Genomic DNA, 25,496 nt, shown 5'->3' with positions numbered 1-25,496 from the left:
CCTATTTTCTCAGAGTCTTCTCACAAGTATTCAGAATTTTTATCACATATCTCCATTCCTGGACTGTGTTCTGACAGTCTTGATTCATGTCTTTTTTATGTACCACTTAACTATGTTGGCCTTCCTGTATCTTGGTCCGTGTTGTGTGAGCTCCACCAAACTTTATACATGTACAACTTGCATCTCCTACCTGGGAAAGGCTTTGTATTGGCACTTCCAAAGAAACCATTGGTAGCGTAAAATGCACAACCCAGAGTGACAATGGAGTGAACATGTGACCAGGAGGAGCCATGCATAAAATTTGGACTATATGCTAATGTAGGCAAGACTACTTTTAATGAGGATTATCTCAAAGGAGAATGTAATGTTAAAACAAAGGGAGTTCGTTGAAAAAAATAATAAAAAAATATGATAAAGGATATTTCACAGGACCTCAGCTAGAAAGAGAAGGATGGGGAGATGAGAGAGTCCCAGGAGTTTGCCTACCAGGGCAGGATTGCAGAGGAGAGAAAAGTATGGGTCCTAGACCAGGAGTAAAGGGAATAATCGAGAGACAGTACAGAAGGCAAGGGTATTATCTCTTGCCATCTCATTTTGTACTGCTTTGAGCATTTTGCAGTCTAGAGTTGATGATGGTGCTTACCAGAAAAGTAATCTGGAAACCTTCTCCTCTCAGAGTAGAGATGATCTACCTCCTTCCCCCTCAGGTGGAGGCCCAGGGACCTACTCTCAATAGAAAATGGGTTTCTCAGAAACTGCATGCCAATTTTATACTTTGTTTTGCTAATCTCTATTTTTGATGTCTTGCTTTTTTTTTTTTTTTTTTTAAATAAGATAGAAGTAAACAGGGTCTGCTTTTGGAAGTATTTATAGCCGGGCAGTGGTGGCACAGACCTTTAATCCCAGCACTTGGGAGGCAGAGTCAGGTGGATTTCTGAGTTCGAGGCCAGCCTGGTCTACAGAGTGAGTTCCAGGACAGCCAGGGCTACAGAGAAACCCTGTCTCGAAAAACAAACAAACAAACAAACAAACAACAAAAAAGTATTTATAACCCTCAGCCTATGAGAAGGTATGAAGACAAGGAAAACGCGTGGCATGAAGCAAAGGGATAAATGCTCTTATCTGAGACACTGATGAAGTAAATTTTCTTTGCCTGATTTCTGCTTAATATGTATGGGCCTCTGATGAACTGCAAGCAAATGTGAAACCAAGTCAAATAATAATATATAGAGTTGAAGTCCTATATATCATAAAAATCACCTGGGGATCCATCCCATATACAGACACTAAACCCAGACATGATTACAGATGCCAAGAAGTGCTTGCTGACAGGAGCCTGATAGAGCTGTCTCCTGAACGGCTCTGCCAGAGCCTGAAAAATATAGGGGCGGATGCTCACAGCCAATTATTGGACTGAGCACGGGGACCCTAATGAAGAAGTTAGTGAAAGGACTGAACGAGCTTAAGGGGTTTGCAACCCCATAGAAAGAACAATACCAACCAACCAGACCTCCCAGAGCACCCAGGGACTAAACCACCAACCAAAGAGTACGCATGGAGGATCCCATGGCTCCAGCTGCACATAGCAGAGGATGGCCTTGTCAGGCATCAATGGGAGGAGTAGCCCTTGGTCCTATGAAGGCTTGATGCCCCAGTGTAGGGGAATGCCAGGGCAGTGAGGTGTGATTGGTGGATGGTGGGGGAGCACCGTCATAGAAGCAAGGAGAGGAGGTATGGGATAGGGGGTTTGTGGAGGGGAAACTGGGAAAAAGGGTGACATTTGAAATGTAAATAAATAAAATATACAATAAAATATATAAACTAAATTAAAAATAATATAAGAATCTTAAAGAAAAGAAAAGTTGAAATGGTCATGAACTCTTATTAAGGAGAGTATTTGTAAATTGCAAAAGAAATCTTTTAATAAACATAACAAAGGTAATTTCTTTTCAGGGCAGTTATTTATTTTCTTCCGAAAAAGTTCCTCTTACAGTCTCTGCCAGTGAACTATTTAGAGTTACATGCTAGCATATTACCTGTCATTTTTTTTTTTTTTTCAATGGGGACTGGTCTTCTTTGTTAAGACATGTGTTAACTTGTCCTGGCACATAGCTGAGTGTGTGACATGAAAACATTCACTAAGGAACATAGATAGGTATAGAGCAATGTCCTCTGGGGAGTGTCTTGATTGATACATTTGGGGCGTTGAAGTTATTTTATTTTTTTACCTGTCACAGCTTTAGTGAGATATAGTTTACACACCCAAATTTTGTTTCTGTCAATATAGTTCAGTGGGTTTTTGTACAATTGTGCAGGTATCAGCACCATTTAGATACAGAATGCAGCTGCTGGCTGAAAAGTTCCCTCCTGCCTGGTCATGGCAGCCATTAAAGTGTTCCACTTTGTGAATACATTTTTTGGTTTTTTGTTTGTTTGTTTGTTTTTGTTTTGTTCAAATATAGATTTTTTAAATTTACTTTTATTGGATATTTTATTTACATTTCAGATACCATCCTTTTTCCCCATTTCCCCTCCCTAGAAAACCCCTATCCTATGCCCTCTTCTCTTTTTTGCTTTTATACATTTTTTTAATATTAATCAAAGGCTTTACAAGTTTGGTAATGCTCAATATCAATCAGAAGTGTAACCCAATACCCAACCTAGATATATCAACTATGTTTGACTGGTGGAGACACGTGAACATCCGCCTACATATTCTCTCCTCTCTCTCTCTCTCTTTCTCTCTCTCTCATCACCTAGCTCCTCCTCCTCTCCTTACTCCTCTTCCTCTCCTTACTCCTCCCACCTTAGCTCCTCCTACATACCACCCTTCCTGTTAAAATAAAACTTTACTTTCAAAATACAATTAGAGCATAACTATACCAATTTGTCTTGTTCTTTAGATTAGGGAAGTTTTCTTCTATAATTTTGTTGAAGATATTTATTGGCCCTTTAAGTTGGGAATCTTCACTTTTATCTATACCTATTATCCTTAGGTTTGGTCTTCTCATTGTATCCTAGATTTCCTGGATATTTTGTGTTAATAACTTTTTGCATTTTGTGTTTTCTTTGACAGTTGTGTCAATATTTTCTATGGTATCTTTTGCACCTGAGATTCTTTCTTCTGTCTCTCATATTCTGTTGGAGATGCTTTCGTCTATGACTCCTGATTTCTTTCCTAGGTTTTCTATCTCCAGAGTAGTCCCCCTTTCTGATTTCTTTATTGTTTCTATTTCCATTTTTCTGTCCTGGATGGTTTTGTTCAATTCCTTCACCTGTTTGGTTGTCTTCTCTTGTGATTCTTTAAGGGATTTTTGTGTTTCCTCTTTAAGGGCTTCTACCTGTCTACCTGTGTTCTCCTCAAATTCTTTGAGAGAGTTATTAATGTCCTCCTTGAGTCTTTTATCATCATCATTAGAAGTGATTTTAAATCTGAATCTTGCTTTCCTAGTGATATGGGAAATTCAGGACTTTCTTGAGTGGGAGAACTAGGTTCTAATGATGCCAAGTATCCTGGGTTGCTGATGCTTATGTTCTTGAGCTTGCCTTTTGCCATCCGGATCTCCTTAGTGCTACCTGCCCTGTCTCTGACTGGAGCCTGTCTTTCCTATTATCTTGTTTGTATCAGAACTGTGTAGGGTGGGTGTAACTACTGGGGTTAGAGCTGGAACCCAAAATCTGCTCAGTGCTTTGGCCCAGACCGGAAGGAACCAGTGCTCCGAGCCAGGAGTGACTTCCTGGGTCCTGGCGTGTCCCAGTTACTCCCTGTATGGGGCAGAAATTGCTTTCTGCTTACCTAAGATGCTGCCTGGGTTAGAGCTCCTGGGAGGCCTGCTTCCTCTGGGGTCTGTGAGATTGGGTGCAGACTGTGAATAGTTTTTTATGTCTTATTCTCAAAGCCTCATATAAGAGAGTCATGGGTCCTATCTATTGTACTTCTTTTAGGATAGCTTTGTGGTCTTTGTCCATGGCATGTGCTGTGCCTGTAACAGTAGCTCATTCTTTCTTATGTTGAGTAGCATTCCATTATAAAAAAAATACTTCATTTTTTTCTTTTGGATACTTGAATTCTTTTCTAATTTTTGATCATTACAAATAAGCAAATGTGCATGAGCATACAAGATTTTGTGTGGTTATATGTTTTCATGGCTTAAAAGAGATTTACTGATCTGTATTTTATGGATGAATGTTTTGCTTCCATGTACATATGTGCACTACATACATACCAGGTGTCTGTGGAGGCCAGAAGAAGGTGTCAGATTCCCTGGAACTAAAATGATAAAGGCTTATGAGCCACCTTGTAGGTGCAGGGAACTGAACCTAGGTCCTCTGCAAAAGCAACCAAGGCTCTTAATTCTCTCTCTCCAGCTCCTTATTTCACAAATTTTGACTATATTCCTGAGAATGGAACTGCCAGAGAGTGTAGAAAATAAATATTTAACTTTTCAGCAACTTTCAGGCTTTTTTCCAAAGTAGCTATCGTATTATATATCTACAAGAATGTGTGCGAATTCCACTTTCTCAATATTTTCACCAACCCTGAATATCTTCGGTTGCACTTTATTCCCTAAAGTAATGCCTCCACAGGGGAGTTGGCGGTCTGTTAGCTCATGTGTCCACGGCTATGATACGTGAGGTGCTGTGAGGCTGGGTGTAGTCATGTCATTTTTAAATGATTGTGACCGGGCCCCCAGCAGCCTTATGTCTGCAGTGCTGCTGAGCATCTAAAAGTCATTCCTCCTCCCCATTTGTGCAGTCCCCTCCCCTCCACCCCTTGGGCAGCCATTGATCTGTGCAGAACTGATTGCTAGATGAGTGAGCTGAATTTCATTGAGCCCTCTAAAAATTCCTGCTCAGCCCACCCTGCATGCTTCTTTTGAAAGGACAGTCGTTACCTCACCATGCCCAGCCTTGGACTTTGAAATTCATCTAATGCCATAATTAAATTAAAACTCATTAATACAGCATTTCAGTTTCCTCACAGTAGGGCACCATTCAGCAGCCTTCTCCACCTTCTTGTGTCATTTGTGTCTGGATACTTGTCAGAGACAGATCTTAGGCTTCTGTAGAAACCTTGGCTACTCAATGGTGACCTACTTCCCTATCAAGATATTCTTACCACTGTTCCAGGCGCTCCAAGTCCTTCTTTTCTTAAGCAGATCTGGACAGCTGCTTCATATTCTGTAATGCTGAGCTCCTTCTGCAGGCCTGGGGAACATTTAACACACCATTTCATACTATGCCACCTTCTCAAAAAGCTCTATTTCCTTTGCCAAGCCTAGAACAGGATATTTTGGAAGTACGAGTTATGGAAAATGAACACTGGAATCCTGCCATCTGAAACTCGGTGGGTATTGTATGCATGTTTCTAATAAAATGTCTCACAAAGAACTCTTGAGTACACTTGGATGTTGTTCTAAGGCTGCCATGTTAAAGCTTCTAAGCATTACTAAGAACTCCCCTCCAGCACAGTCACCTTAGCAATGCCCCAGCGCCTCAGTCATCTCTGCTGGATTCGAACAGGCAGAGAGAGAGAGCAGAGGGCCCGTGCCTCTGCAGGGGGCAGCCTTAGCCACTGCACCACCTCCTGTTCCCTTCCCCTCAGTTTTAGAAACTTGGCCTCCATTTAAAAATTTCAGCAAGCACTGTAGAGGTTTGTACCCCTTATGATGGATGCCCTATTGAACACAAGTCACCAAAATATGTGGAGAGAAGCTTGTTCCCATTCAAATTAGTCTCTTAATTTAATACAAAAGTTCATCTTTCAGACATGGTTATTTTGCTTCTTGTCTGTCATAAGCCCAATTTGGAAAGTCTCTATATAATAACTATAGTCTCATGAGTTAGTGCACTATGTTAAGACATAAACTGGGAATTTATATGGCCTGTTCTTACAATGAACTTTGATAAAAATCAGAAATCACCACTGATACATTGTATAATATTAATAGATCTGCTAGGATATTTCCTAGAGGGTATTAGGCTTTCTAATAGAGCAAGAAAAAAATTGCTTCTCTTAAGGCTTATGAAGTGAATTAGAGACCAGTAATTAATGCCTAAATCTAACATTGACTGAGAGTGCTATTTTTTAAAGTTCTTCTGGAGACAGAAGCCTAATTTATAAAGCCTTTCTTAGCAGGACTAATTAGATGGATTAAGAACCTGCTTCATTCATCCTAGAGAGGTGTAGCCAGGGGTACTTACTCTTCATCCTGGGTGTGATGACAGGCAAGGGCAGGATTATAGGTCAGTTCCTGTGCCATTTCCTAGAAGCTACTATATCAGCTAGCCTGTGCAAACTGCACACAGTCCCCTTCAGTTTTAGGGATGTCTTTGTCTTCTGAATTGCAGGTTTATTGGTTTCAAATGTCATTCATGGTCTTGCTGCATATCAGAACTTTGTTCTTTATGCAGATTTCAAATTTTCAAATGTAATTGAATGCTTTTCCAGGTTTTGGAGTTGCTTTTACTCCCAGATGTAGCCTCTGCAACTGTCATCAACTGAACGCAGATCCAATGAGCGATGTGCTGACCAAGAAACTTGTGCCCATGTTCAGAGCCCCAGTTCCTTCCACCTGTCTCTTTCAGAACGTGGCACCAGCTGATGTACCCTAGTCTCAGCAATTCTCCCTGTGTGGATGCTACCACACACCTGATACCCATGTCTCCTTCACTTCTGTGCCCACATACAGTAAGAAGTGACCCGAAAGAAAGAGTGTGATGCTTGGCTCTTTTTTCTCAGTTTCTGGTCTTGTGGTTTGTTTGTATGTTTGATTTTTCTCCATCTCCTATGGCATCTCAGTAGGTGGTCACTCTGGGAGCAGGTTTCTTTGGCTGGAGAACAAGGAGAAAAGGGTCTTCCATGTCCTTGTTTTCAGTGAAATTTTTGACCCCACCTTGAATATGCCTAAAGATTTTTTTTTTTTGTAATTTTGCATCTTAACTTAGTTTTGTGTGTGTACAATAGCACAATTTCTAGATGAAAAGAGTGAAAAATCATACTATAACTTCATAGGCATCTCATCTAAAATGTTAGTTCTGTCCTGTCTTCCTATCTGCTCTTTTCTTCTCATTCTCCCTTCTTCCCATGTTCAGAAGAATAAGTATATTTAGTTTTAGAATATAAGTGCTCATTTTGCCCATAACAATTATCGTATAGAAATTCAAACTGGAAACACCCAAAGACACAGTAATTCTAGGCTTAATGTCCATCAGCTTCAGTCTCAGCCAAAAATCTCTTTGGCCCTGATTCTTGAACTGGAGAGTGGGAAAGGAATGTATTCTTCCTGATGCGTTTCCCACCTGTTCCCTGGGTGCTGCGTCACACTTCGCAGTGGAATACAATTTCTATGGAGTCTGTGTAGATGGTTTTAGGAAAAGGGCTTCCTGGCACATCTTCCTTTCAGTACAGACAGACGAATATCCCAAAACCTAGTCGAAATGTTGGATTGATTAACTGTCATATTACAGAAAGTATAGTTTCCAATATGTATGCTTTTATATGCTTATGTTCTTGTAGAAAGCATGGTCTTCTAATATGGAACTTTCTGGAAACTGAACTGCATTAAAACATTTCGGGTACATATTCTGTTTGGGATAGATTTGATACATTTCCTTTCAAGCAAATGGATGCTCGTTGGTTTGCTTTTTCTCGTTTTAAAATATATTCTATGGTCTCATTTTAAAATATATTCTATTTCCTATGGTCTCTTTGAAGAAAATGAAATGTATCAGGAGTTAAATATGTCACGTATTGCTTCCCTGTTCTACTGATGAATCCTGTGTGATATCTACTGTGTATCAGCTAGAAACTGAGATTTGTCCTTAATATAAAATAGCTTCTGGCTGCAATGAACAATTTCCAGCTCTGGGGTTTATGTTAATACAACTTTCTCAACACTGATAACAAGTGGAAAATGCAATTCTTCATGTCTTGTCAGCTTCTATTCCTCATTTTCATGGTTCTGTGGTGATTATACATGGCTTGGATACCTAAGTGCGACTTATTTTGAAATGTTGCTGTATTATAAAAAGTTGTGGAGTGGTAAAACTGTCTGTTGCATTTTGATAAATCTGGGGCTTTGACTCCATCTCTAGTTCCATGTTTAAAGAAAGGCCAAATTATAGCGGGAAAGAATTTAGAAATGTAGCTTGGAAGGAGACAAAAGGTGTGTCTTGAGCAAACCAACACCCACACCATCAGTTAGCCTGTCTCACACAAGCTTTTGGCTCCATGACTTATCACAGAGATAGAGCAACAAGATGCCAATCCTGCTTATTACTTCTAAGATTCTTTCCTAAAACAATTCGCGATGACAGGAAATAGAGTCTAATCTCAGTGATAGGAACATTACTGCCTACTAAATACTCCTTGTACACCCTGACACTTTTCTGACTCTCTAAGATTGGAGTCACTGACTATGTCTGGTCATCAATGGCAACAAAAAAAAAAAAAAAAGAAGAAGAAGAAGAAGAAGAAGAAGAAGAAGAAGAAGAAGAAGAAGAAGAAGAAGAGGAGGAGGAAGAAGAAAAGTGTGTGTTGCTTCTGTTGCTTCTGAGTAGAGGAAGGTAAGATATGGAGACTCTGGAGGCTGTTTGTTGAGATGGTGCCATCAAAAAGTGGGATTCTCAGAGGGGCTGGAGGAAAGGACCCCACATATTTTTTGGGCATTAGTACAAGAGAGACATAAATTATATTGTGTTAAGCATTGAGATGCTGTTAATTTCTCATGGCGATATAGGTTACTTCCTTCCTCTGTCCCTCTCCCCCCTGCTTTGCACTGTTAGGAAATATGCACATATTGAGATACTGTCCTGTGTGACACATTCTTGTCTTAAAAGTTTTATTTCAGCAACAGTAACAGAGCTTCTCTCTCTCTCTCTCTCTCTTTTTCCCCCAAAGAACAACCTTGCAAGCACTTCAAAAATGCTTTTTGTATTACTAAATGGCTGGTATTTGACACGTGTTATTTGCTTGGCTAAAGGATAAGGTGTCATTCACCAATAATATTAATGTCAGCATTTTTGCTAAGGTTTTAATAACCTACACCTTTTCAGTGCTATCCAGAGAAAGTCCAGTTGTCAGGAAGGTAAGCAGGGCCGCAGCTTGTTTTAGTCACTAGAAATCTTTTTTAAAGCTGGAACTTTGACTCTTTTGTATTACATAAAACAACCAGTTGGCAGATGGACCCAGTGATGAAGGGACAGGCCTGTTTCTATGGCGTGGCTATTTTTCTCCCCCACACACCCCCTTCTGCTACTTGTTTAAAGTGTGAGAGAGCTGGGGCTGGGCTGAGCGCCGTCAGGTGGCTGCTGTGGTTGCTGGAGACACCCACAAAGAAGGAAAGAGAGAAAGAAGCCAATAGTCCTGAAGCCCCTCAACCTGTTTTGTAGCTTCGCTTTTGCTTTTCTACATTAGAAATAAATTGATATAACGCCTAAGACAGCAAATTGGGAAAGATATACAATCACTTTAATATAAAGAAATTTATGGTAACCTAATGTCATCGTTCATTGTTGTTGGCTTATTGCTGACTGCAGATGCCTATGAGAAACACAACCCGAGTATGAACCTTTAAGGTGCACTAACATATACAAAGAACAATAGCTTCTAAAACTCCAAAAAGGCATGTACATTTCAGGGGAAAAAAATATCTGTTACAAGACAATTTTTGGTCAGTTTGAATTCCTGTGTTTACAGCTATGATCTTGGAAAAATACCAGTGCTTTTGGCTTGTCAGTTCTCCTACTGTGTTGGGGCTTTTCTGGTTGGAAAAATACCTTTAACTTGTCTTCATCTATTGCTGAAGATATCTATGGATGTATAACAAACCACATTGAAATCCTATGATATAAAACAACACTTTACCACTTCCTTGGGTTGGCAGGGAGGCTGTTGTATGTGGTTTTAACAAATTGCTGACTCTATTGCTTTCAGCTGAGGCCAGAAAGCCTCAAATGATGTCTTGTCCTCCTTCCAAGGTCTCTTTCCATGGACCTTCAATTCTCATTAGTTTGGTCCCTATTTCCCAGAGGGAACATGTTCATCACACCACTGCTCCTAGGATACCTGCCAGATGCCAAAGCATATCATATGGCCAAGCCCAGAGTTACTGTAAGAGGGAATTATGTAAGGGTAGGGATGGCAGCGAGCAGTGCTTCCCCAGAGGGGACCAATGTAACATTTTCCCTTCTTTCCATGTTTGTTGTAAAGGTAAGGGTGGAAAAGAGAGGAAAAGACATCTTAATCACAGTCCAATTCTGCCAAACCTAGAGTTCTAGAGCAGTGTTTGGGCTCTAGCCCTGTTACTACAGCCACACAAGGGTGACAGGTGCTTCTCATCTGTCAAATGTCCTGTCAGTGCCATGGTCACAAGAACCTGTTTCTGCTCCTACACCTCTTGGCTGACCCCAGATTCATTCCACGTTTAATACCTCATCTATCCCCCGCTTACTCATGGCTGCTCGTCTTGCCATCTGTGTGACCTTTGTTCTTGCTCCAAACTGCTGCCTCACTCTTTCTTCCTGACTCCTAGTCACCCTTCCCCCGGAAAGGAATGTGTTAGTATTTAGTTGGTCACTCTTAATTCCCTTTCAAGTCACCAAGCCATCTCATAGCCTTTATATATCCCACCCATCTTCGTGCAGACACCCACTCTGATTCCTTTAGCCTTGGTCAGGCTTGGGCATGTGGTGGGCGTGGTGTAGTTAGAGGAGACAAAGGGGCAGACATTGAGCATGGAGTAATCTCCTGTGGGTCAAGAAGCGTGTGCCTCTTCTCTTCCGAAGAACCCTCTTTTCTCTCCTACTTCAACCACCTTCACTCTCACGGTCAGCTCTCTCACCCAGAGGAAATCTGAACAGCATCTGTTGAGGGTCTGGCTGGACAAGCATGGAACAGGTGTGCTCTTGGCTCCAGTTGCCACTGGCCTGGTGCATGTGAACTTTGTACTAACCGTGTCTATGTGTTTTCCTGCATCTCTCATTCACATGACGGTCTCATATTTTATTTTGTTCTTTCTTTTCCTGTCATTGCTATGCCGAGAAAATAGTTGATGGCCATATAATATAATTTATTAGAAATAACTAGCTCTTACCAAGAGGCTGGCAGTTCTGATCATCTAGCATCCTGTCTCAAAAGCTCGATCAGTTTTCTAAATCTAAAACACTGCAAGGCAATGTGATTATTTTTTTTCTATTGCGTTATGAAATATCTTCTAAAGTATTTGTGAAACTTGGTCATTTTAACTACCTTCTGATGGCAAGGCTCAGCTGCTGCCTCTGTATTTTGCCCTGGTTGATTTTTATTACCTGTTACAGAATAAACTTTGTTATTGTTATTGTTATTGTTATTGTTATTGTTATTGTTATTGTTGCAGTTTTGAAGTCAGGGTCTTGTTTTGTAGTCCATGCTGGTCTTGAACTCTCAACTCGCTGCCTTTACCTACCATGCATAAAATTAGCCTTTTAAAGACTGTCTCTTCTCTATTATCCTAACTCGTTATTCTTTTAACAGGCCAGGGTTGTCATGTGGTATAATTTGAGGAATCTCTGTTCATGTGGAAAGCAGCATGTACACACCCCTGATAGAGTACTGTGAGCAGCCATGTGAAAACCCTCTATTCATAGTAGGACTCCATCAGCCTTTTCAAAAAGTTATCAAAGACAAAATGTGCTTGCTTACAGACTAGTTGCAGAGTAATTATATGTGGAAGGGAGATGCTTGACTCATATAGAATATGACAGAGTAAAATGAATAGGAGCAGCAGACCTCTTCATAAGAACCAGCTACCTAGGTCTAACACTTCACGTGTGTGTGTGTGTCTGTGTGTGTGTGTGTGTGTGTGTGTGTGTGTGTGTGTCTGTGTGTGTCTGTGTGTGTGCACGGGCACGTGACCTCAGCAGCTGACTACCAGCCAGCATTGTGGAGTCTTTATCAGTGAATAGGATGCTAGAATTTGTTGTAAATTCTCATTGCATTTATTGTGCTAGGGTGAGAGGCTGTGCCTGTGGTAATCTATGTGTAAAGGTTAAGAGGACAACTTGTGGGAGTCCGTTATTCCTTCTACCATGTGGGTCTTGGGAATTAACCTCTAGTTGTCAGGCTCAGCAGCAAGCACGTTTACCCCTTGAGTCATCTTCTCATCAGCCTAAGAAACTTTCTATGAGGGATTGTTGGGAAGACAGGATAACTTCTTGTTCGGAGGAAGTTTAATGGGTTGCCTACAGAGGAAAGCACCTAATAATATAGCTCTCCCAGACAACTTTAGCTGCCAATTTGACACAGCCTAGTGTCATGCCAGGCCATCTGAAATTCAAAATCATTCATATGTGGTAAGTCTATGGCCATGTTGGTATGGAATTATCTTGACTGCTGCTTAGAGTGGGAGGGCTTAACTCAACAGTGGGTGGTGTCATCCCTAGGCAGGTGAGCTTGGGCTATACAAGAAAGCTAGCTGAGCATGAGCCACAGGAAGAGCGCATTAGCAAGCTCCTTTCACCCATGGTTTCTACCTCCAGGTTCCTAAATGGAGGGACTGCCCAGACTTCCCTTGATGTTTGACTGAGATTTGGAAGTAGACGCCAAGTAAATCCTTTCCTTTCCCCGGGTGATTTGGCTAGACTGTTTTATCGCAGAAACAGACAGTAAATTAGATCTGTAGCCACTGTGATTTGGATTTTTCTCCCCTCATCTGTTAAATTGGTATATTTATATTGCTTTTCTACTTTCTGTTGTTTTAAATAGTATCAAAGTAAGATGGTCAGTTACAGGACTTTAAGAAATACGGATTTTGAGCTTTTATTAGGATACACTATCACCTGTTGGACTGGCTAGTCTTATGTCAACTTGACACACAAACTAGAGTGTTCTGAATGGACAGGACCTTAATTGAGAAAATGCCTCCATAAGATCCAACTGTAAGATGTTTTCTTAATTAATTATTAATGGGAGAGGGCCCCCTGTGAGTGGGGCCATCGCTGGGCTGGTGGTGGTTCTGGGTTCTATTAAAAAGCAGGATGAGCAAGCCATAGGAAGCAAGCCAGTAAGCATCACTGTTCTATGACCTCTGTGAATCAGCTCCTGCCTCCAAAGCTCCTGTCCTGTTTGAGTTCCCATGACTTCCTTTGATGATGAACAGCAATATGGAAGCATAAGCCAAATCTTTTTCTACCTAACTTGCTTTTTGGTTATGGGGTTTCTTCACAGCAACAGAAACAATAGACATCTGTTATTGTTTACTTTTCCTTAGAGACTGTTTCATCTTAGTTACTGATTCTTTAGGAGCCCTGCTGTGAGATTTCATTGACATGAGGGAAATTAGATATATCCACTTTAAAGCCTCACACAGCTTGCCCGGCTGTCTGTAGAGATCCTTGAGGTCTTTGTGGTCTTTGTGGTCCAACCTCTGATGGGCTTTACTTAGCTCGGTGTGACCTGAGGTTGTACTGATGATGTAAGTGTGACTTTGTGGAGGATTTATCTCTAATCTCTCCAGGGCCACAGATACAAATCTGTGACTGAAAAGCACAGGAGTAGGTAGAGGTGGCTTTCATAGGGTTATTCCTTACAGAAAAAAATATTTACAACATAACAAGTGACCAGAGTTGGACTCTGGAAAACAGTCAGGATAGTGCCACATACAGCAGTTGTGCAGCTAGAAAGGCCAGCTGTTGATGGGTAACTAGTGTGTCATGGGGATCCAGGTATATTACTGTTTTGTTCACTGGCTTGAAGACTGTAGAACAGCTATGCACTTAGCAATGGCCTCCCCACTCTCCATACTGGATACAGAAAAATTCAAACAGCACATAAGAAAATGGCCTTCCTGTCCTAATGGAGAAGTGACTTAACAGTTAAAATATCTTCAGTTCTTATTGGAGAGAAAAACAAAGCTTTCTTTTCCTTTTAAAAACCGAGACTTCTTAAGTAAGCCACAAGATAACTACTTTTCTTGGGTTTTGCATGAATCTTTGGTCAAAACTATAGGTTTTTTTCTTTATGAACTATAAAAAATATAGTTTATATATAAAATATATTTTAGTAGCATATGGAATTGATTTTAAATACCAAGAAGACTTATCAGAGAATACAGTGATCTCTTTCAAGCACGCTTTACAGTGTCTAATAGTAAATACTATGAAAATTTCAAGCTGATGTGTGTGTGTGTGACTGGTGTGTTGCTTCGCATTGGGATTTTATTCCTTTTGATCTAATTACAGAAAGACTTTAGTTTTGGCCTGTGATTCTTTCTTACTGTGGAACAACTGTAATCTCTCAGGGTGAAGTACAAGGCAGGTGGTTCCTGGTGGAGAGGGCATTGGCAGGAATAATGAGGACGCAAAGCAGGTTTTCCTTGTATAAGACTCAGAACACATTCCTTCCACAGAGGGAAGGCTCAGTCTTCTGTAGCTGTATTTGATTTTCAGTTTGATTGAGTGCTGGAGACCTAATGCTGTCCTTGAGTGCTTGGCATGTATTCTTTGAGTGCAAAGTAGAAGGAATCGGGGATGGGCTGGACCACTGCTTTGTCTTGCCTCAAGAGAGTATGCACTGGAGACGATCTTGTGGCTGATGGTGCAATTAACTCTCAACCTTTGAGAAAAGATTATGCTGTCCAGTATTATAGTTTGTAACCTCCTAATAGTGTGAAGATTTTGTTTGTCCATGCTTCTTTAAGTAAGTACTTTCTTGCTTTTTTTTTTTTTCCTAAAACTTGGGATTTTTCTTTATAGTGTGCACAGATTTTATATGCAATTCAATAATTCTATGTATACTTTGAAAGGATGAAAGGAAGAACAATATTTTATTTTATATGAAGCTTGTCTTTTTTTTTTTTCTGTTTGGGGAGAATGAGCACTTAAGACATCAGGCAGAATATGTAACAAGTGAAGAACTTGGAAATTGTATTAGCTATTTAAGATCCTATAGGCATTGTACTATATAGTATAGGTCTGGGGAACTGTTTGAGTTTTCTTGTATCCATTTAGAGAGCTGAGTACTTAAATCTTATAAACTTAAATCTTATAAACTTATTAATAGCTAATTAATTAATAACCATGGTCCCTGACTTAGGCCGGCGTGTAGTGTGTGTTCCAGAGTTTAACTTTGCTGTTTTACCTCAGCATGTGTTGTATGTAAGATCTTCTTTCTTTAGTGCCCTTTCTGTGTATTTTTTTCTGAAGCTTTTGTTGGATTAGAATTAGCAATCAAACAGACAGATCTGAGGCAACCTAAAATGTGATTTATGGTGGAAATATGCTGAGTGCATACAGAAAGGTGGGTTGATTTAAAACTGGGACAGAAATGCTTTAACAAGCTTCTCTACCTGCCTCTCTATGCTTTTTAGAGATAAATGTTATAATGGAATACAAGTCAAATTATCGGGATCTTAAACCATGTAGTGTGAATGTGAGTCACAACATAATCTTTATGTAAGCGGGATGCCTAAGGTTAGCTAGTTTTTTTTCCCTTTGTATCTGTTTTGTAAGAAGTCTATCAAAACCAAACTGAAATCAGAATTCTGTTGCTAGCAAGATACACATTATACACATTGTTTTGTTTTGTTTTGTTTTCATACGTTCCTGCTTTATCCCATGTGCTGAGCTGCTATTACAACTGATTTGTTTATGGTGACTAGATTCTGGTCTGAAAACTGAATGTTATAATTTAAATGTACCTTGGGTTATACTATGGCCAGGGTATCTAAATACAATTATTTAAAGGATGTTAAGGCTTCCTTTTGTTCTTTTTTTCATTCATTCATTCCTTTTGTTACTACAAATATTTACTGCCTTCCTTCCATGTTCTAGGGAGGCTCCCAAAATACAGTGAGGAGTAGGAGAGATTCAGTCTCAAGCCCGCAGAAGCACAGTTTGGTGGGAAAGATGAATTTGATGAAAATACATGGCTACCTAAATAATAAAAGTTGCACATACAGTTAAGCCTGCAGAAGCTATTGTAGGTGACAACACTGACATTCCCTTTCACTCACAGAAGAGTGCCATTTCTCCCAGGTCCCGTTCCTTCCAGACAAGACACATTAAACCTCTGTTTTCAGGTGGGACAGACATCTGTCTCTATGGCTGGGCTCAGGCTTTCAGTGTGGTGCTTCTCAATGGAGAGTGACAGAAGGACAGAGGGAATGAGGGAAACATAGCCCACCCAGCCCTTTTCTTTATGTGTTTGTGGTTTCATTTGTTTATTTTGAGACAAAGTCTTGCTTGTAGCCCAAGATGAACTTGGACTCACTATTAGCTCAGGACGGCCTTGAATTCCCAACAATCTTCCTACGTCAGCCTCCCAGGTGCTGAGACCATGTTACACACAATCACGCATACATCTATACATTCACAATACGTAAACAGGATGTATAAAACGAGAAAGTTCAGAAATTCATGGGTAATGCTGGAATGCTGTCTAGTCTGAGTGACCAGCTGATGGTTTTTTTTGGAAAGAACATAAGTGATTTATGAAAAACAAACAGGACTTTGGTAAGCAAATAATGTGGATAAGGCTTTTCAGGTAAAAGGATGGGATAAAGTAAGATGTGAGATGGGAGCTTTGGGGGCCTATTGAAGGACGAACAGAAGGGAAATAGAAGGGAATCATTCAGAAAATAGTTACAAGGAAGTGGACAGAAGCTGTTGGAATAAATCAGTCAGATCACTGAGGGTATTAAATACCTGTTAAAAGATAGAATGAACTAATATGGGATCTCTCAGTATTTCACCACAGAAGACCTTTGAGAAAATAATTAATCAGCCCCTCTGAGGAGAGTGACTGCAGAGGACAGCCTGGAACTCAGAGCTCAGCAGGCTCTGAAACTGTAGTATACGTAAGACTCTGAATTGCCAGTGTTCATCTGCTCTATCAGTGTTTAGGAGCTGAAGAAAACGTATGCCCATGCTCCATGCTCAATGCTCAGAACTCTCCCAGAGAGCGTCTTCAGAAATGAAGAGTCCATTAGACCTCCTCTCTGAAGTCTTAGGGTGCTCACTTTCCAACTGGCTTCGAAGCCATGGTTTTCTGACCTATTAAGAAAGATATGGTTGCCTTCAGAGAGCTCGAACACAAATACTTAAAACGGAAACAAAATCATAATAATGGGGCAGATTTTGCTTGACATCACCACAAATATTTCTGAACTGATTTTAGATTTATGAATAAATGATTATTCCAGTCTCTGGGTTAAATATTTAAAACTCAGCTTCCCTTTTGGAACTCATGTATAATAGAGGGCTGATTACTTGAGCTGCGTAGTTTCGCTCTTCAGTTCCGTCTTTTAATACGTTATAATTATTCTTCTTATCCCGTCCCCTTTCAGTCCCCTGCATGAAAAATTATTTAAACGCTGTGCACACATCTTCTGAGAAAGAAGAAAAGGAAATTCCGTGCGTGGCTCTCAGCAGGAGTGCAGCTGATGCCGCTTCACATGATGCTGAAGAAGAAGCACTTGTCTGCAGGCAGAGTGCCTCTGATTCTCTTCCTGTGCCAGCTGATCAGTGCTCTGGATGTTCCTCTTGATTGTGAGTATTAACAGTTTAAATCTCTTAAGCCAGGAGGCAAAACCTCTCAGTATTTACCATTACCCTTGGCTCTGTTGGTGAGGAACATGTCTGTATGACACTGAAAAGCTAATCAAAATTAATTTGGCTTTTACCTTCAGCACCTGGTGTTAATGAAGACACTGTAGAAAAGGATGGAAATGTCTGGACATGAGGTCCCCTCTTCTTCATTATCTTTCTTTGCCTCAGGTGTCTTTTGTTTGTAGTGGTGGGAGTGGCCTGAGAAGGAACTGGTACGACTGCCCTGATCTTCCCGGTAGGGAGCCCTTTGTGGAAGGACCCTGTGAACCACTTTCAAAGGATGATGCAGACCCCTGCTTATTGTCCTTATTGTGTGTACTTTCTTCCTTCATTGCTGAGGCATCTCTGAAAAATAAAATAAAATAACTAGTGGATGCTCTTGACATCCCTCTGACCCTTTTTATTCCCAGATCAACCATACTTCAGACTTTATCAGACACACTCATTTCAGTTCCCAATTTTGCATCTTAAATGTTAATCTGTAAGAACAGTATGCCATCCACAAGCCTAGGGAATAGTCTTGGCTTAAACTATGTGATCAAAGGCTAAGGTGCAAGATTTTGATACTAAGAAAAGACCCGCTAAATCACTAAAATGAAAAGGCATAGAGGGCTACTGCATTTCTCTCCCTCATTTCCCACAAAGTAAGGTGTGCATTATACTCTCCCTGGCCTGAGTGGTTTGTTTGTAGACAATAAAGACAATGCTGGTTTCCACCTGGTTATTTTCCTTGCAGTGGAAAGCAGAATTTCAAGTCTGAACAATTTCTGTACTTCACAATTGATTTACCCTTTGTCCCCAATCTACACGACCTTTTTAAAAGCCATTAGCTTTCTGAGTACAGCATCTGTTTGGCATGCTTTCTAAGGTGCAAGGAAGATAGCTGTTTCCTGGAGTTATCCAATTGCTGGTGTGTCCTTTTCTGCTGTAGATGTTGCAACTGTCAGTGGGTTCCCTACATACTCTGCTCTCTTCCTGGGCCCTGCTTCTCTATACTAAAGTGCAATAAAAGGCAGCATTTTTCATTTTAAAAGTTAATCATCCAATGACTTTAATTTAAAAATATGTAGATATATATTTAATTGAACTATGCATTCATTCGCTTGAACCCATTAGAGCAGGAATATTTAAGTAAGCATTTGCTCTGATAGATGCACTGGAAAGATGGGAATCAGTGAGGGAAATGCTTTTGTTCTCTCTTGTGTTAAATATATTCCTCCTTAATCTGACTGCTCCATCTAACTATCAGGGGAAACAGGCACCTAGGGCTAACTCAATTATGGCAGCTAATGGAGACGAGCCACAACCATGATGAAAATAAAGTCACGGGTAGCCTAGGCGCTCCTGCATTAACCTTTGCTTTGCAAGCGGTAATGACAGGCAGCCCCACAGAATGATTGGAATTGTGTGCAAACATGTCTTCATCCCACATACCCTTTCTTCAGCACACACAATGATCCTATGTACAGGACCCTGTAATCTGGCCAATTGAGATTTTCAAAGCAGAAATATGTTAATAATATAAAACCATCTTGAAGAGAAACCATAGAGATGTACATATCTTAAATCGGCATTGGATTTGAGTTGGATGGAGAACTGTAGCAATATCCCATTGTGAAGTATCGTTAGCATGTACATCGTGGTGTCTGGGATAATAATGTCAGACACCACATAGAATGTGACAACTCAAATTAATTGTGGATTTTATCTGTTTTTCCAATTGAGCATAATGATCAATGCCTCACTATTCTTATCCCGAAGAGCCTTTCCCCCCCTACAGCATAGCCTTTGTTCTTCCATGTGCTGATGATGTGAGAAGCTACTGCAGGAGCAAGGCAAACCATGAGTACTGCCTTCTTTCTCTTGTAATGTCAAAGTTTTAACTTTCACAATATGTTTTATTTTTTTTTTTTTAAGGTCAAACCAAGTAGACAAAATGACCCTTTTTATCTTTAAGGTGCTAACATTCTCGCTACTAACATCTGGTTTTCTTTAATCTTCTTTGCCCACTCATCTGCTGATACTGATGGGAAAAAAGCAAAGCTCCTTGATGACTGTAAGTGTCTTTCTACAAATTACTAGGCAGTGTGGAAATGTGACCATGTCCTTGTTTCTTGAATTAATGGCGTGAAGCGAACAAACAGCATCATGTTTTGTGCTTAGTGGTTTTCTAAGCATGTTGCTTTCTATAGCCCAACACCTTGTTTGAATGCTAAGGTACACATGCAATGTATAACCTGCATGAATTCCAGAGACTCTGATATTACTTTGGCCAACCTGCTGCTATTCTACTAACATCCAAGCTGTATTCAAATCTGATGTAACTCAATGAGAAAATTAAAAAAAAAATTAGGGAGAATGATTATTTTGTTTTAAATGCAGTAACTGGAACAGACACTCATCTTTTGCGGAGGGTTGGAAGTTGGGAGTATACAGAAGCCTCATGCAAGTCCCTCTTTGATGGCTTTAGCCTTCAGAACTGGGTAGAATAATGTTCCTAGGTGTTCTAAGTAGAAAAGCCCTGGAAATTAGAAGACTGTCTTGAAATAACATGGTTTCTAGGAAGATTCCTGTAAGCAAAAATGTTTGCTGCTTCTGACAGCTGGGTAGCATTTATCATCCAGTGAAAAGATGGCCCATTTTCAGACATTTTCCTTTGATGTTGAGTTAAACAGACAAATCTTGGTAAGTCACTTATGACTAAAAAGCATTTGTTAATTGCCATATGACCTAAGCACTATTGAAAAAGATGCCTCCAGATGGCAAACTCCTGGTACAGCTGCAGGCGCATGAGGGGAAGCCCTGCATTTTAAACCACAAAATTTGCATGTCTGGCACCTCATCCACCCCTACCCACCCCTCACCCCCCAATGAACTGCATTGAGTCACCCCTAAGAATTTGTTCTACCAATGTCTTTGTTCACCATTCTGACAGAATAGAACCTCAAGAATTCCTTTCATTATCCCAAATGCTGTACTTCTAGGATCTGAAGGTTGATCAATACAAATGAAGATGGCCCAGTCAGAATGCTTGAAGTTCCACTGAACAATCCCAGTGTTAGCATCTACTAAATGTTTTTACACAAGTGTGTTACGAATTCTCCCAGTCCTAGTTGGAGGCCAAGTCAACTTTTGAACCTCTTTTCCCTCTGAGGGCTTATAGGAGTTGAGGCTCAAGTCTCTCAACTAATGAAAAACAGACAGCCATTAACCTTCAGACAAAACTGCTGACTAGCTTTGGAAATCAACAAGATAAAGGCAGGAGGGTCCAAAGTGCAGGGGAATGCAAGCTGGACTACTTCATTGCACAGTCCCAAACATGCCCTAGCATGTTCGCATATGGAACCATGTAAGCCTTAGTCATAGAAAACTGCCCTAGACATTGTGAGATATATAGATACATGCTTGGCCTCTTCCTACTACAGGTAACAATTCTACCCCAGAGGAATGAGGAACAAATTCTGATCTCAGGAGAGAAAAGGACCTATGGTAGTCTCGGAGCAATTTAGAGCACGATCAAGGTCTCTAGATGGACTTTCCTCAGATTGAATTTCTCTGGGTCAAAATAATTAGCTCTATAATTTCACATTAAAGGACCAGATTACACTTTGAAGAACACATAGAAATAAGGTCCCCTAGAAAGGAGGATTTTAATCTCATTACTAACCCAGATAAGAGTGTTTTCTCTTCATTCCTAATTTGTCTACCTCTTGGCTCTAAGGCATGTTAAGCCTCCAATTATCAATCTTTTAAACATGAAAAGTATGTTTCCCCAAAATATAATATTTTACACCATTTTAATACTAATGTGCTCTATGTCAGTGACTCTATCCTATGAAAGATTCAAATCTACCTTATAAATTATATTAACAGGCATTGCTTGAAATATAAGAAGCATGGATTTCTCATTGTTACATCAGAAAAAAGTTTGAATATTAGGTTTGCATTATTATTAATTATTTTCCCAGACTTTTGGTCTGGTAAAATGGACTTTGAAAGTGTGTGTGATGACTTCCCAACTTTCGCTGAGTTTTAGTTGAAAACATAATGAGGATTTACTGCTACAACAAATAAGTGGGAATAATTGTGACATATTTAATCTAAGGCAAGTGATTTCAGTATAGAAAAGGTGGCTGCTATCACGGCAGCAAATCATGTAATTCTTTACGTTATTCTCTCTTTTACAACTAAGTGGTACAACCTCCAACCATCACTCAACAGTCACCAAAAGACTACATTATTGACCCTCGGGAGAATATCGTAATCCAGTGTGAAGCCAAAGGGAAACCTCCTCCAAGGTAAGCATGTTTCCTGCTTTTGGTATCATTTAAATTGTAGGCAACCTCTGTGAATGTAGGAAGGTTTGGAATTTTGATAGAATAGGAGAGGTCATGTGAATCTCATTCTCATTTAGCTGGATAGTTCTAAATGCGACTAACAGTTGATGCTTACGTTTATCTGACCAATTCCCTGGCTCATCTCCGCTCTTCAAAGGTCCCTAAAACGACGTCTTAGGTTCTGCACATCTCTAAAGTGTCAGTTATAGATTCGTTGTCACATCTCTCAGATTAATAGCAGCACATTTGCTAAAGTCTGGAGTTTTCTACTTTCCTATTCACGCTTTATAGTAATGTCCGCATACTTTGGGAGGAGACAGGGAAAGACTCTAGTCTTGGTTCTGACACCAATAGTTTTTATTCATGTAAACAAGGCCAAACCCCCTTTTTATCTGGGCTTCTCTTTCTCACATGTTGGAAAGAAAAAGAATAATTTTAATTGAAGGCTTCTATAGACTCCCCTACCTCTATACCAGCCATGGAATAGTCTGACACTGTTCTCCACACTTATCAGAACTCACTATGTGGATCTCAGCATGAGCGCATCAGAATCCAGTCTAAACAAAAGATGATAAAGATGGGAAACAGAGGGCTATCCTGCTGAACTATCTACCCAAGGCCCTACAGAGAGTGGCACAACAGCTAGTAGAGATATAGGGAGAATTCTATAAAGATTGGTTGTAAAATATAAGGCTTTTAATAACTATTATATTATAACAATTAAATTTTATGATTGTTAATTATAACTTGACATAGGAATTTATAAATAATAAAAGGAGGAATGTTGGGAAAAAACACCTGGTTCTAGATACCAGTGTATGTCAACATTTTCATTGAAGCTTTGCTCCAAGACAGTAACCCACCATAATGCTGGAAAGGGTTTTTCAAATAGGCCTCAGTTTGCCCTTCTGCTTCATTCTTAGCTAATGCCTTCCATATGTGTATGGCAAGACTTCCTATTAGTTAGTAATGATGAGTGTTTGCTGTGAGAATGAAGCTGTCCTGTGTACTGTTTGATGTATACCACTGTCCTTGGCCTCTGTCCACATGGTACAGACAACCTGCACCACTACTATCACCTGCACCACTCCCATCTCCTGCTCTAGATTTTGCAGGCACCACTGTAAGCCTAAGTCGTAAAAAAAGAGATCCAAGTTAGAAAACACAGAAAAGTGTGACACATATGTCTCTCCATCATCTTATCATCACTGATATAAGACCAATCAGAAAGTATTTAATCACAGGAGTGCTGTGGCATTTACAGTAGGCATCTTTCTTTTTTTTATTGAACATTATATTTACATTTCAGATTTTATCCCCTTACCCCATTCCCCCCACCACCCAGGAATCCACTATCCCATACCACCTCCTCGTGCTTCTGTGAGGATTTACCCCCACCTACTCCCCAACTCCCACCTCACTACCCTAGAATTCCCACCCACCCCCCCATTGGTATTCAGCCTTCATGGGATCAAGGATCTCCTCTCCCACCTATGCTCAACAAGGCCATCCTCCCCTACATATACAGATGGAGTCATGGGTCCCTCCCTATGTGCTCCCAGGCTAGTGGTTTAGACCCTGGGGAGCTCTGGTTGGTTGGTATTGTTGCTCTCCTCATGGAGCCACAAATCCCTTCAGCTCTTTCAGTTTTCTCTCTAACTAGGAGGCATCTTTCATATAACAAAACTGAGAAATAGGAATTTTGGTTGACAAGTTGGTGTATCATCTAAGAATTATATGCTTATTTTTAGAATTAAAAGTTCTTAACTACAACTTATGTAGAATTAGCACTTTTAAAAATTAACATTTAAGACAGCCCAAAGGTTTAACTCTCCTCTCTGCCTCCAGTTTGGACTTTGGTAACTTGAAACAGATCTGATCGATTTCCCACTGAAGATAATACAATGCTTATAGAGACCTATGCTTAGAGAACACTTTATACACAGCTTATCTGTATGAACAATGGAGTTTCCAATAAAAATGTTAATACAATTCAGAGACTGTACCTTGAAAACATATTTTTTGTTTGTGTGTGTGTTTGTTTTCTTAGAAAACATGACTGGCAACTTGTGTTAAATTTGAGATGGATGTAAAGAAGAATATGCCTCAAAATATAAAAACACTACTTTTTTTTTTCTGAGTCATGATTTGGTATGACCTTTTAAGCATGAGACCTTTTACTAAATATTGAAATCTAACAATTATTTCTGGAACTTTATTAAAGCCTAAGGCTTTTAAGAATATACATAATCCCGTTTCTCTAGACCACTAACCAGCTTAATCCTTGATGTGTTGGGCAGCTTTTCCTGGACTCGTAATGGAACCCATTTTGACATAGACAAGGACCCTCTGGTCACCATGAAGCCTGGCTCAGGAACCCTTGTCATCAACATCATGAGTGAAGGGAAAGCAGAGACCTATGAAGGAGTCTACCAGTGCACTGCAAGGAACGAGCGTGGAGCTGCCATCTCCAATAACATTGTTGTGCGCCCATCTAGTAAGTGAGAGTTGTCAACCAAACATGACCCTTTAAAGATGTGTTCCCAACCTCATCACCTGTCACAGTGTCCAATTGTGACCACAAGAAAGCAAGAGCATTGCTTCCAGTGTTCCTCTTTGACTTGTGTGAAGTTATTTTCTCCTTTATATTTTCTACAAATGATCTAGCAATCTTCCTCACAACAGCCTTAATTGTATTTAAAGAGCAATGACCATTTGTCATTTTGGTTATTTTAAAAATATTTTAAATTATATATAAAGATATTTAAGTTGATCTTGAGTCTTTCCAATCATAGAAATAACTTCATCCATACTTTCCTTTCCTAATGTGTGTGTATATGTATATATATGTATATATATATATATATACATATATATATATAACTAGTTTATTCTGAAATGCTACTTTACAATCTTTTTGACATTAATATATCATATATATTCTTTTACCAATCTTATAAGTATAATGGATAATGCTGTATGAAATACAAAGATATATATATATATATATATTTACTTATTGAATAAATCTGCTGACATTTAAGTTTTTCTCATTCTTTGTGGAGAATGTGATGCGTTTATCAAAACCAGTGTCTTATTGATGTATTACTGTAAATGATGAGACAATGGATTGGGGAATTGAGTCCTACTAGCAATTGCAATATAGATTTTTTTCCTTTTTCTCCTATAATCGTTTTTTAAAAACAAAAACTCTAATACCTTATTTAAAAGTACTTCATTATTTAATGTATATAGATTCTAAGGTACAATTTCCCAAAAGTCTTTGAATGCCTTTCTTTATATTGTTGCCTTCTTTTTATCTTTGCAAGAAGAAATACCTTAGAATTTTTTTTGGTTTTTGCTTAACAGGGTCACCCTTGTGGACCAAGGAAAGACTTGAACCAATAGTACTCCGAAACGGTCAGTCATTAGTACTTCCATGTCGGCCTCCAATTGGACTACCACCGGCCATAATATTTTGGATGGATAATTGTAAGTCTTAATACTAAGAATTTTTTTCAACCATCTCATAGTTATTTGTCGTTTTAACAATTTACCTCCTCTTATGAATCA

At 39.7% G+C, this 25,496-nt stretch overlaps 1 protein-coding gene across 42 annotated transcripts in view; it reads left to right on the top strand.

Moving 5' to 3' along the window:
* The window catches only part of Nrcam (neuronal cell adhesion molecule), a 326,757-nt gene that overhangs the window by 173,772 nt on the left and 127,489 nt on the right, over positions 1-25,496 (top strand). For 32 of the 42 annotated variants that reach the window (XM_076941918.1, XM_076941913.1, XM_076941908.1 and 29 more), the window contains exons 3-7: positions 17,325-17,526; positions 19,625-19,642; positions 21,779-21,884; positions 24,224-24,420; positions 25,293-25,415. In XM_076941918.1, coding sequence (XP_076798033.1) covers positions 17,421-17,526; positions 19,625-19,642; positions 21,779-21,884; positions 24,224-24,420; positions 25,293-25,415 — 550 coding nt within the window. In that variant the 5' untranslated portion in view covers positions 17,325-17,420. Of the gene's footprint in view, positions 1-8,458; positions 8,569-17,324; positions 17,527-19,624; positions 19,643-21,778; positions 21,885-24,223; positions 24,421-25,292; positions 25,416-25,496 lie in introns of those variants that run through there. The other 10 variants (XM_076941917.1, XM_076941914.1, XM_076941931.1 and 7 more) reach the window with 2 other exon arrangements.

This window comes from Arvicanthis niloticus, chromosome 11, assembly GCF_011762505.2.
Source record: "Arvicanthis niloticus isolate mArvNil1 chromosome 11, mArvNil1.pat.X, whole genome shotgun sequence".
NCBI lineage: Eukaryota > Metazoa > Chordata > Mammalia > Rodentia > Muridae > Arvicanthis > Arvicanthis niloticus.
The sequence above is the reverse complement of the archived record's forward strand: the minus strand, read 5'-3'. Positions and strand labels throughout refer to the sequence as shown.